Consider the following 12,741-nt stretch of genomic DNA (forward strand, 5'->3'; position numbering starts at 1 on the left):
TCTGTGAGATTCTCCACTGCAGCTGGAAGGAGAGTCCAACATGGGTAGTTAACCAATCTTATTGGTAGAGACTGAGTTAATTATTTATATATTAATTAGGTACCGCCCCCTTGTATCCCCCATGAGCTCAGTTTTAAAAACTCAGTCTAAGAGTAGAGACTTACTGAGTTTGAGCTAAGCTAATTAAAGCTAATAAATTGCTTAAAAATATATTTAAAAATGTTAAAAAAATGTTTAAAAAATGTTGTAACCTGTTTAATGTTCTGCTTTGTTTTTCAGGCATAGCTGACAGCAGTGGAATAGACAGCAAGGGGTCCCTGCCCTCCGCGGGCAGCACCCCCAACGATTCTCCTCAGGGGTTTTGTATTCCCTCCGAGGGAACACCCCGCAGAGGAGCATCCAGCCTGGAGGTCCCTGGCCCCCGAGGCCACACTAAGGCTGCGAGCCGAAGGTGGGGGGGTCCGCCCCCCCCACTGGGAGGCTTGGAATCGCTCCCCGAGATCGGCGAGGCGAGCCGAAAGAGCGATCAGCTGTTCGGCGGCTGGGAAATGAGCCGCCGCCGAAACCGCCGCCGCCGGGGAGGAAAAAAGCCGCGGATAGCGCTGCCGTCGCCGCCGCTGCAACAGCGCGACCGCTGAGGCCACCGGGCTGTTCGGGACAGCGGAGGCGAGAGCCAGGGCGACCACCCTGGCGGGGACCGCCATTGGTGGCAGGGCGCGGAGCGGCGAGCCCGAAAAGACCGCGAATGGCACGGGCGCCGCCATCTTGGCCAATTCGGCGCGAAAAACGGCAATTCTGGCGGCAAAGGCGCGAGAGTGGGCTATGAGACCCCAGTGCGCATGCGCAAGAGGCTAAAGTGCCGAGGCGCCATTTTTGCTGTGACTTGCAAGTGCGTGGAGCCAAATATTACTTTTCTGAACTACTAACTGTGAGTACAATGGAAGAGAAGGCAGGGACTGACAAAAGCAGTTCCCCAGCTGCCAAGGATAAGGGCAAAGGGAAGGCAAAGGATAAGTCTAAAGCCTCCCAATCTTCCAGTTCCTCATTGAAGGAAGCAGAGAAGCGCATCAAGGCCCTTGAAAAGAAACTGGAAGCGGCCTTGCAGCCCTCACCTTCTGGACTGCCCCTTACACAGCGGCAGCAAATGACCCCTGAACAGCTGATCTCCCAATCTCCCCTGGGGACCACTGGGGCCATGCTAACAGGGGATTGGTCGCCTGAGAGACAATTTGTACCTATACCTCAGGCCATGCCATCACCTGGCACTTCTTGGAACAGACCGGGGTCTGCAGGACACTCGGTCAGAAGCCTACAGGGGCCTTCAGCTACGTTTACACCCACAGCAGCAGGCTTAAGAGGTCCCTCTGGCTCTTGGCAGCAGATGACCCCTGATCTTCAGGAAATCATCGCCAACGTTTACTCACAGGGCATTGCTACGGGGGCGCAACAAAGCGCTAGGCCCCCACAACAGGCTCCAGAAAGAAATCCGTGGACTGTACCGCCCCCTTCTGGCGTGGGGTCGCTAATGGAGGAACCACAATTTGAGGAAAGTGACAGAGAATATGATTGGTCAGAGGACGAGACAGTGCCAGATCCGCCACCAACGGTAGGACTGTTTAAACCGGCACTCTTCAGGACCTTGCTTTGTAAAGCCAAGCAGGTGATGAACCTTGCAGCTGCTCCTAAGACAACTGACCCTACTGACACGACAAAGACCTCTGAGGCACTTCTTAAAGAAGCTCAGCCCGAGACTGAACACTTCCCAGCCTCCCACATATTTGTAGAGGGAGTTAAGCGCCCTTGGCAGCACCCAGCGGCCGCGCAGGGGCCTTCGAACATTGAACGGAAGTTTTACACCTTTGACGAAGAGGTCGAAAAACTCCTAGAGTTTCCGCCAATTGACCAGCCAGTAGTGACTCTGGTTTCCAGTGCGCTGGTGCCCTCAGAAACTGGCGACAGTCTGAGGCCAGAAGATAGGAAGGCGGAAATATTGTTGAGGAAGGCGCATCAGGTGTCGGGCTGGGGATTCAGAGCGGCTGCCGCGGCATCCTTCATCAATAGAGCATCCATTATGTGGTTGCAGGAAATGCAGGCCAGGCTCGGGCCAGAGGACGGTCGTCTCCGGCAGGACCTGAGCAAGCTGCGAGCGGCAGCGGAATTCTCGGCAGATGCCACCCTCCATGCGGCGAAGTTCTCGGCTAGGAGCATGGCAACCACTATGTCGTCCCGACGACTTCTCTGGCTGAGAAATTGGCCAGCGGACTTAAAATCTAAATGGCGGCTGGCCTCAAGTCCATTCCAGGGATCCATGCTCTTCGGGGAGAGTTTGGAGAAGGTCCTCATTGAGGACAGGGACAAAAAGAAAGTGCTCCCCAGGGCCAATAGGAGACAGGACCGCAGGTCCGCCCCATACGCAAGGCGCCAGAACCCCCGATGGGAAGCCAATACAGGTACGGGTCAGGCCCAACGACCTTTTGCTCAAGGTCAATACAACCAATACAACCAACCGGCCTTTCGTTCTGACCGGGGATCCTTCCATGACAGACCCCGAGGTTACCAACAATCGAGACGGCCCTTTCGAGGCGGTAACCAGAGAGGCTTTCGTCGCTCCAAGTGACTCAGCCGGGATGCCGATAGGAGGGAAACTCCAACATTACAGTCCCTCCTGGCAACACACATCATCCGACAAATGGGCCTTAGCCACCGTTTCACATGGACTTCGACTGGAGTTTGTCCAGTCTCCTCCACCTCGTTTCCTTCATTGCCCCGTAATACGGGACTCACAAAAGAGACTACAACTCCGAGAGGAGATAAAGCATTTATTGGACATTCACGCTATCGAGCCGGTACCCCGTCAGGAAGAGGGCAAGGGGTTCTATTCCGTGATCTTTATAGTACCCAAGGCCTCAGGAGGATGCCGGCTCATATTAAACTTGAAACAACTGAATGTTTTCATAAAGTACAGGAGGTTTCGAATGCACTCCTTACAGACAATCATATCTTCCATACGCTCCCACGATCTATTAACCTCAATAGACCTCAAGGAGGCGTACCTTCACGTGCCCATACATCCCAGTCATCGCCGGTTCCTTCGCTTCTGCACCGAGGGGAAGCATTTCCAATACAGGGCCATGCCATTCGGCCTCTCCTCGGCCCCTCGAACCTTCACCAAACTGTTGGACATTTTGACGGCAGATCTGCGACAGAGGTCAGTCCGACTGATGGCTTACCTGGACGACATAATCGTTTTGTCCAGGTCGCCATTGGGAGCCAGGAACGACTTGGCCAGGACGATGCAGACACTGGAGGCGCACGGTTTCACGATCAATATGGAGAAAAGTCACCTATCTCCCACCACCAGGTTGCTTCATCTCGGAGCAGTCATAGATACCTTATCAAACACGGTATCTCTTTCTCCAGACAGGCAACGTACCATTCGGCAACTGATCTCCAGCATTCAGCACAACAGGAGAGTTCCCCTGGCATTGCTATCCAAAATCCTGGGGACATTGGTGTCAGCCATAGGCATCGTTCCCTGGGCAAGACATCACATCCGGGATCTGCAGTGGTTCTTGCTCCCAGCTCAGCGAACCAGGAGGAGCCATTGCAACACAAAGGTTCGTGTCCCACGGGCAGTCAGAGAGTCCTTGCGCTGGTGGACTTCGCTAGCCTTAAGCAAAGGTTCCCCATTCCGGCTCCAAAGTCCAGTAACACTCACGACAGACGCCAGTCTTTTCGGATGGGGCGCACACATTGGACATCACATGGCCCAAGGCCTCTGGTCAGACAAGGATTTGGAGCCAGTCAACATCAATTTCCTCGAATTGAGGGCGGTGTTTTTGGCCCTCCAAGCGTTTACCCCGCTAGTGCAGGACAGACACGTGCGGGTCCTGACAGACAATGTTGCAACCAGGGCCCATCTCAACCATCAGGGGGGCACGAGGTCACAGCGCCTCATGGAGGAAGCCAACCATCTTTTCGATTGGGCCGAGACCCACTTGGCATCCTTGACGGCCGAGCATATTGCCGGCGTCAGCAATACTCAGGCGGACTGGCTGAGCAGGACCATTCTGGATCCATCAGAATGGAGCTTGGATCCCGCCATCTTCCAGCAGATGACCCAAAGATTCGGCACTCCCTCAGTGGATCTGTTTGCCAGTCAGCAGAATGCTCAACTGCCCAGGTTCTACACGCGTTTTCCAGATCCAAGGGCGGAAGGGACCAACGCCCTTCTCTCTCCTTGGCCACCCGGTCTGATGTATGCTTTTCCCCCCACCAGTCTCATTCCCAGGGTGGTGGAGAAGATCCTAGCAGAGAGAGCGGAGGTGCTATTAGTGGCGCCTCATTGGCCTCGACGTCCATGGTTCTCCGACCTGGTGGCACTATCGGTGTCATCACCGTGGAGGATTCCGGACCGGATCATCGCCCTCAGTCAAGGGAACCTGCAACACCCGGATCCCCAGTGGCTACATCTAACCGTGTGGCACTTGAGAGGAGCAGGCTGAGGCAACAAATGTTACCAGAGAAGGTCATTGATACAATGCAGGCAGCACGACGTCCGTCGACATCAAGAATTTACCAGGCAACCTGGCAAGCATTCTGTAAGTTTTGTGAACAACGTCATCTGAATCCGAAGGAGACATCGGTAATTCCGGTGTTGGAATTTCTGCAGAATGGGATAGACCGGGGGTTAGCCCCTAATACCCTAAAGAGGCAGGTGGCAGCCCTTGCCACTATGATACAAGTTCCAGAGGCGCGCTCCTTGGCCTTCCACCCGTGGGTGAGGGACTTTCTACGAGGAGCTACAAACAAACACAGCCCGCCAGTCCGGAGGTTTCCGTCATGGGATCTCACATTGGTACTCAAAGCTTTGACAACACCACCGTTTGAACCTTTGAGGTCCATTTCCCTACGACTATTATCTATTAAAACGGCCTTCCTGGTCGCAATCACATCGGCACGTAGAGTGTCTGAAATAGCGGCCTTATCAGTCAGATCAGACCTCTGTATATTTTATCCAGACAGAGTTGTGCTAAGATTGGATCCCACCTTCATACCAAAGGTGAATTCTGTGTTTCATAGAAAACAAGAGTTGATCCTACCTGACTTTTGTACTCATGGAAATCATCCATCTGAATTGCGATGGCACAAAATTGACGTCAGGCGAGCCTTAAAAATTTACATCAGACGTACAGAGACTTTCAGGAAATCTGAACAGTTGTTCATATCATTTTCGCCACATAAGATGGGTTTAGGCCTGTCTTCTAAGTCCATTAGTCGATGGCTCAAGGATTGTATCTTGGAAGCTTACAAGGCTAGGGACCAGACCCCACCACCAGGACTGACGGGTCATTCAACACGTAGCGCGGCCACATCAGCTGCCTGGGCCACGCAAGCATCCATAGAGGATATCTGTAAGGCCGCAACCTGGGCGGCCCCTTCCACTTTTGTTAAACATTATAAGTTGGATTCGTTTGCTTCAGCGGACGCAGCGTTTGGAAGGCGTGTTTTGCAACGAGTTTGTGCCTCCACGACGTCCCTGACAAGACCTTCTCCCTCCCATGGGCCTTAATCTTTGGCATATCCCATGTTGGACTCTCCTTCCAGCTGCAGTGGAGAAGGACCGTTGTACCTACCTGAACGGTCTTCTCGCTGCACTGGAAGGAGAGTCCAAACCCACCCGGCACTGTTTAAGTTCAGGGACGCCGGAGTTGGGAAGACATTGTTTTTGTTGGATAGTTGACAATAAAAATTGGTTATCCTCTTACATTGTCTTCGTTTTTAAAACTGAGCTCATGGGGGATACAAGGGGGCGGTACCTAATTAATATATAAATAATTAACTCAGTCTCTACCAATAAGATTGGTTAACTACCCATGTTGGACTCTCCTTCCAGTGCAGCGAGAAGACCGTTCAGGTAGGTACAACGGTCCTTCTCAGTCATCCAGGTCATGGTTGTCTCAAAGGTGCTTTTTCAAGAGGCAACTGGGTGTATTCTTTGAAGATGTTTCATTCCTCATCCAAGAAGCTTCTTCAGCTCTGACAAGATGGTGAGGAATGGAAGGATATATCAATCAAATGACTTGCCTTTAGAAGTTGTGACTGCATCAACTTTGTAGGTTTTAAAGAAGATATTGGACAATCATTTTCCTAAGCAGGGGGTTGAACTAGAAGACCTCCAAGGTCCCTTTCAACTCTGTTTTTCTATTAAAAAGATTAAACTAGGATTTGCTAGCCTTGCTTCACTGTTAAACATTAATTTTCATAAAAGGGAATGTACAAAATAATTTAATCAGAGAGAGATAATGCATATAGATTCTGAGCCTTAATTGTTAATAAAACAAAGAAGAAATCTCTTGAACATGGTCAAAATTCCCCTATTGGTTTCCGTACTTCCAAATAAGCAGCATAGTTCAAAAGAAATTACAAAAAGAATGGCAGAATATTTAGAGACTGATTACTGACTACAAATCATCATGTTGATATTCATTTGTGTAGATGATCTTCCCTCAGTTTAGTCCATCAACTATTTCAATGATATACCATCTTCACTATAACCAAGTCTGTTCTGTTGGCACTTGCCTAATCTATTATTGTTTCTGGGCAAAGTGAGTCACGGTAGATAGTAAAACAGTCTTTGCCACTACAATCTGGTCCTATATAAGGGTGGTCTTCAAAGGCGTATCTGGGTGGTTTGACATTTGATGACTGTGCAACATGGCAAACCTTCACTAGGTGCCCTATTTTCCTACATCATCTATATGTGGCATTCTTAAATCTGCATAAGGAATGGTGATAATTTCTGCCACAATCTTCACACGGTCTCTGTGTTTTTCTTCCTTCTATGTCCCAGTTCCTGGAGGCCATGTTTCGGCCGACCAGGAAGGACGTCTTCGTGACATCAAAGCTCCGCCCATGGAATTCCCTATTGGGATTCCCCACCTCCGTTTGAGCCTCCAGATCGGTGGAAAATGCCGCCGGCGATCACAAAAACAGTGCTCCGCCCGGCACCGGCGCCAGGATGTAACCTTCTGAAACAGCCGGGTGCTTCTCGGCGGCGTCTGGAACCCGAACCCGAACTTTTGCCGAACTTCCGAGAAGTCCCCGGCTGTTTCAAAAGGTGACAGGCAGGCGGCGGCGCTTCTCGGTGGCCTCCCGAACCCAAACCTGAAAAGTTCGGCAAAATTTGGGTTTGGGTTTGAGTTCGGGAGAACGCCAAGAAGCCCCCTGGCTGTTTCAAAAGGTGACAGCCGGGCAGCGGCGCCCAGCAGAGCGCCATTTTGCGATTTATTTCCCCTTGCACGCATTAATCACTTTTACATTGTTTCCTATGGGAAACATTGTTTGGTCTTACAAACTTTTCGCCTTACGAACCACCTCCCCGGACCAATTAAGTTCGTAAGTTGAGGTATTACTATAATAGCATTCTTCCAACTCTAGGCACAGATGCTGCCTTTATGAATATGTCAAACATGTCACACAGCCCCTTTACAAGCAAACCACAGCTTTTTTCACAGCTTTTACTTTTCTCAAGCAATCCCACCAATATCTGTAGCAATTTCATTTTTCAACATTTTCACAGTGTTTATAACTTACTTTTCATTCCGTCTTTTTTTTTTTGCAGACTCTAAAATTTATTGTTTTGGTTTCAATTATACAATTATACTCTTAAGCATATTATTGTCATTCCAATACAAATTTTAAATGCTCTTTTCATCTTTCTCTTATTTCAGTTTCAGTTTCATCCCAAATCATTTATTCATCATTTTTATTTTTAAATATAAATTATTTAATTAATTTCATCTACTCTACTGGAATTTTCTTGTTTAGGAATTTCCAAAACTTAAAAAAAAGTATTTTATTTATATACAGTATGCCCTTTTAAATCTTAATCTTAACCTTGCTCTCTTTGCACAATTCCGTACAGCTGCCTTAAACTCTTACATTGCTGTAAATAAAGCCAATTTAAGAACACATAGTCTGGGTGTCATGCCTTATCACTGATGCTGATCAGATGTTCTGTCTGAATGGACATTTCAAGGCTCCCAATTGATGATTTCCTCTGCTTCTTTCCTCTCCCTACTTATGCCAGGAAAGCAAGCAGCAATTACTTTGTTCCCCCATTACTATATATTTTTAGGATGTATGTTTTCCATTTTGTAAGTAACCACCACCCAGCAATCAAGGAAAGCATATAGCTAAAAACAACTTTAAAGATAATTTGATCTAAGCACCTTCTTGGTATAGGAGATATTAATAATAGGGGTGGTGAAAACTTTCACCCATGTATTAGTGAATTAGTGGGAGGTGGGGAAAACTGTGGCAATAGTTATAAATTATATCTACCTATTAGTAGGATAAACTAGTAAATTGCTGTCAGTTCATTCCGGTCCTGTTTTGAAATATTAAGTTAGAAAAATGTGGTTTAGACAGTATCACCATCAGATGGCTTCAGAACTGGCTGACAAACCACACACAATACATAATCCTTAATGGAACTGCATCCACATAGAGGGAAGTTAACACTGGGGTACCAGAGGCACGGTTTTAGGACCAGTACTCTACAATATATTCATAAATGATCTAGATCCATGATTGTGAACCTATGGCACCGTTGGCACACAGAACCATATCTGAGGGCACATGAGGTACCGTCCAGCTGATTTTTCAGCCTTCCTGAGAGTGGGGATAGGTCGTTTTCACTTCCCCCAGGCTTCAGGAAAGACTCCTGAAGCCTGGGGAGGATGAAAACAGCACAACCAGAAGTTCATTTCATTTCACCATCCACAGGCTCCGGAGGGTTTCTGAAGCCTGTGGATGGTGAAAAACAGACCCAATGGACCTACCAAAGTTTGGAAATGCTTCCAGTTGAGCCATTTTTCACCCTGCCCAGGCTTCAGGGGGCTTTTCTGAAGCCCAGGGAGGGTAAAAAGCAGCCCAATGGTCCAAATAGAAATAGAGTTGAAAGGGACCTTACAGGTCATCGAGTCCAACCCCCTGCTTAAGCACCCCAGCCAAATGGCTGTCCAATCTCCTCTTGAAAATGTCCAAAGTTGGGGAGTTGACAACCTCCACTGGCAGGCCGTTCCACTGGATGATCGCTCTCACCATCAGGAAATTCTTCCTTATCTCCAGGTTGAATCTTTCCTTGGTCAGCTTCCAACCGTTGTTCCTCATCCGGCTCTCTGGTGCCCTGAAAAATAATGTGATCCCCTCCCCTCCATGGCAACCCCTTAAGTACCTGTATACAGCTATCATGTCCCCCCAGCCCTTCTTTTTACTAGACTATCCATGCCCAATTTCAGCTTGTCCAAGATGCTTTAAGACCTCTTGACTTGGACAGGAGATTGGATTAGAAGACCTTCAAAGTCCCTTCTAGCCTATGATTCAATTCTATTCTGTTCTTAGCAGAGGTGGGTTCCTACCTCTCTGGTAGAAGCTCACTGATGATGCAATTTTGGTGCAATGACTCCCGCGCTGTCTTTGATGATCTGTGTAGCTGCCATCTTTTTTTGTATTTTTTTGTGATTTTTCAGTTTTCTGAGCATGCGTGGAAGTAAAATCTTCCCTCTGAGCATGCTTGAAAGTAAAATTGTGCCAGGGGACATGCACATGCACGTGAGCAAAATGAGCATGCGTATGTGAAACATCACGATGCGCATGAGTAGGGAAGATAAGAAGAACCTTAATATTAACAACTCCAAACTAGACTGTAAAAAATATGACTTTAGCAATCGATTTGTCAAAGTGTTGAACTCACTACTGGACTCCATAGTGGCAACCACAACCCTCAACATATTTCCCTTAGACTATCCACGATTGACCTCTCCAGATTTTTAAGAGGTCAGTAAGGGGCATACATAAGTGCACCAGGGTGCCTTCCGTTCCCTGTCCAATTGTCTCTCCTATATCTCATATTTATTTTCTTCCACTCATATATCTCTTCCTCTATCTTCCATTGATGTATTGCATTTTATTCTTATAACTTCACTCCTATCTGTTCTGCCGGGCTCTATGGTATGAGTCTCCCAAAAATTCAAGGGTACAAATTTCAGACACACACACACACACACTTGAAAGTTCAAAAACAATGTTCTTTATCACAAAAATTCAAAAGAAACAAAGCACCCTTTTTGTATTGCAAAGAGCACTCGTCCCAAAACAACCTGGTAGTCTGTACAATCCCCTTAATCAGTCCTTAAGTACTTATCTAGCAGCTGTGAAAAAACGTCACAGCCCTCCTTCTTCCACGAAGTGAAGCACACACACTTTGCTCTGCTTTGATTTCAAAGTCATGAAAAATCAACAAACAGCAAGGCACAGTCCTGAAGAACAACGATCAGATAATCTTCCACAATGGCCCAAGCCAGCACAGATTGGCTTCCTGGGCTTCCTGGGCTGTGTGCCAAGCCCCCCTCTTCCAAGTCACCCCCACCTTCTTCTTTGTCCGAGGAAACTGCACTACCTGACTCTGTTGGCAATAAAACAGGCCTATGACATGTTGATGTTTCCCCTGCATCCACCTCCACATTCCTTAGGGCAGGAGCTGGGCCAGAGCCAACCACAACACTATCCTTCCTTCCTTCCTTCCTTTCTTTCCTTTCTTTAATATATATTCTACATGGTTAATCTCATTATCCTTCATTATGCATTGGACAAAATAAATAAATAAATAAAATAAGAACCCACCCCTAGTTCTTAGCCATAGACTAAGCTATCAGCTTCATTCCTACCTATGCTAATGGTGGGGAGAATACTGGATCTCATCTTCCACAAAGCTGATTTGATATTGAGAAACAAGCTATTCTTTCCTATTCCAGTATTTATGTTTGAATATAAGGTGTTGCTTTTTTATGAATGGAGCTGTGAAACCACTTTAATTTACCTAGACAGACAAATCATTTGAGGATGGATGAAGTCATCATAACAACATGATAGGTGCAGCACCAGTATTGGGTTCCTACTGGTAGAGGCCACTCTATAGTGTGCTAGCGAAAATTAACCTGCACATGCAGCTCCATGTGACTGACAGGTGGACGGGCATGCCCATGTGAGATTTGGCTTCTGTGCATGCACAAGAAGCAAAATCTCAGGCAAGGATTCTTGCACGCATGAGATTTCACTGATTTTCTGCGCATGCACATAAGCCAAAAAAAAGAGCCCAAAAAAATCAGTGAAATCTCGCATGCGCAAGTATCCTCGCATAAGATTTCACCACCTGTCATGCAGAGCTATGCATACAAACGCACCGGTAGCAGCTACGACGGGGAGCCCTTGCCTTTGATTACAACGGTTAGATTACAGCACCATATTCTCTTTCTTATCTATGTTATGAAATACCCAGGTAAAAGTTCATACAGCTGAGGATGTGCCTAAAGGAAACATTGAACTGTTTGTTATTAATGATGGAGCCAAAGAAGTTAAAGTGAAATGGTCTCCTCTGGATGAACCCAATGGGCAAATAACGTATGCTGTTCTTTTCACTGGAATCTTTTATGCTGACAAAGGTATTTACATTTTGATACATTATTGGAAAGCTGAAGTTTTACTTGCTCCTTGAGATGTTTACAGAATAAATGTTTTATTAAAACATGAATCTGATATTGCTTCAATCTATAGCATAGAAACACAAAAGCAACAGAATTGACTTAAAGTAAAAACCCGAAAACATTGATTTTGATAGAACTTGAAAATATGATGTTTGGCCTTCAGCAATCATTCATAAAAGTTGGTTCAGACTCACAAGGATACCTTCACCAATCTACCTGGGTAGGAATCTCCTTTCTAGTAGAAGTGTTTAGTAATCACCGCCAGGATTTACCTGAGGCTCCTCGATTGCCTTCATTTTTGCCAGCAATGCTTTGAATCCCAGCGACAAACGCCCCCCATCCAAACTGCATGGGGAAAAGACTCGTGGAGCTCAAGAGAAGAGAAAGGTGGGGAAAATGAGCAGGACAGGGTGGGCAAAAACGGGAGGGACTCATGGAGTTCAAGAGGAGAAAGGTGTGGGGAAAATGAGCAGAACGGGGTGGTAAAATTGTTTAGTAATCAGTATGTATCTATGTGTATTACTGTGCTGCATTATAGAAAAAAGAACTTAACTTACTCATGACTACGTTAAGTTGACTGTAATGGACTTATTTAAATTATATCTGTGTCTCTATTGTATTTATTTATTTTAATTAAATTTTTAAGACCACCTGACTCATTAACAGTTCTGGGAAACTAAATAATTATATCAAAGTAATGTGCTCTTATTTCATCCTAAATAGTGCCGTGAATAAATTAATTTCTCCATAGAGTTTGCTGCTTACATTAATTGTTTTGCACTGGTGTTTTTTATGGAGTTCACAATCTTCTGCCAATATTATTGTTATTGTTGTAAAGTATCAATAGTAAAATATTACATCTGGCATTTTCAGGGGTTTTTTTTTCCTTTTAGATTACTATGGTTAAATTATATGGCTAAAATTTGTGAACCTTTTTTTTTAAAAAAATTCTTTTATTTTACCTCTGTAACAAACATAGGAAGAAAAGCTCTTTGGACATCATGTAGGACAGGAATGTTAATCTAGCAGTCCACGGGCCAGATGCATCACGTGTTGGCTAGTCCTACCTTATTTTAGCAAAGGGGAAACATTGTGATATGTCACATGACAGCAATGTGATTATATGAGGTTGGCACCCTGATGTAGGACATCAAGATTGGAGGTCTGAATTTAGTAGATCACATTCCACAAA

At 46.3% G+C, this 12,741-nt stretch overlaps 1 protein-coding gene across 1 annotated transcript in view; it reads left to right on the forward strand.

The window, feature by feature from the left end:
* The window catches only part of USH2A (usherin), a 584,211-nt gene that overhangs the window by 325,021 nt on the left and 246,449 nt on the right, over positions 1 to 12,741 (forward strand). Inside the window, exon 38 of the mRNA XM_070728574.1 lies at positions 11,345 to 11,507. Within this exon, the coding sequence (XP_070584675.1) occupies positions 11,345 to 11,507 (163 nt within the window). The remainder of the gene's footprint in view (positions 1 to 11,344; positions 11,508 to 12,741) is intronic.

This window comes from Erythrolamprus reginae, chromosome 1, assembly GCF_031021105.1.
Source record: "Erythrolamprus reginae isolate rEryReg1 chromosome 1, rEryReg1.hap1, whole genome shotgun sequence".
NCBI lineage: Eukaryota > Metazoa > Chordata > Lepidosauria > Squamata > Dipsadidae > Erythrolamprus > Erythrolamprus reginae.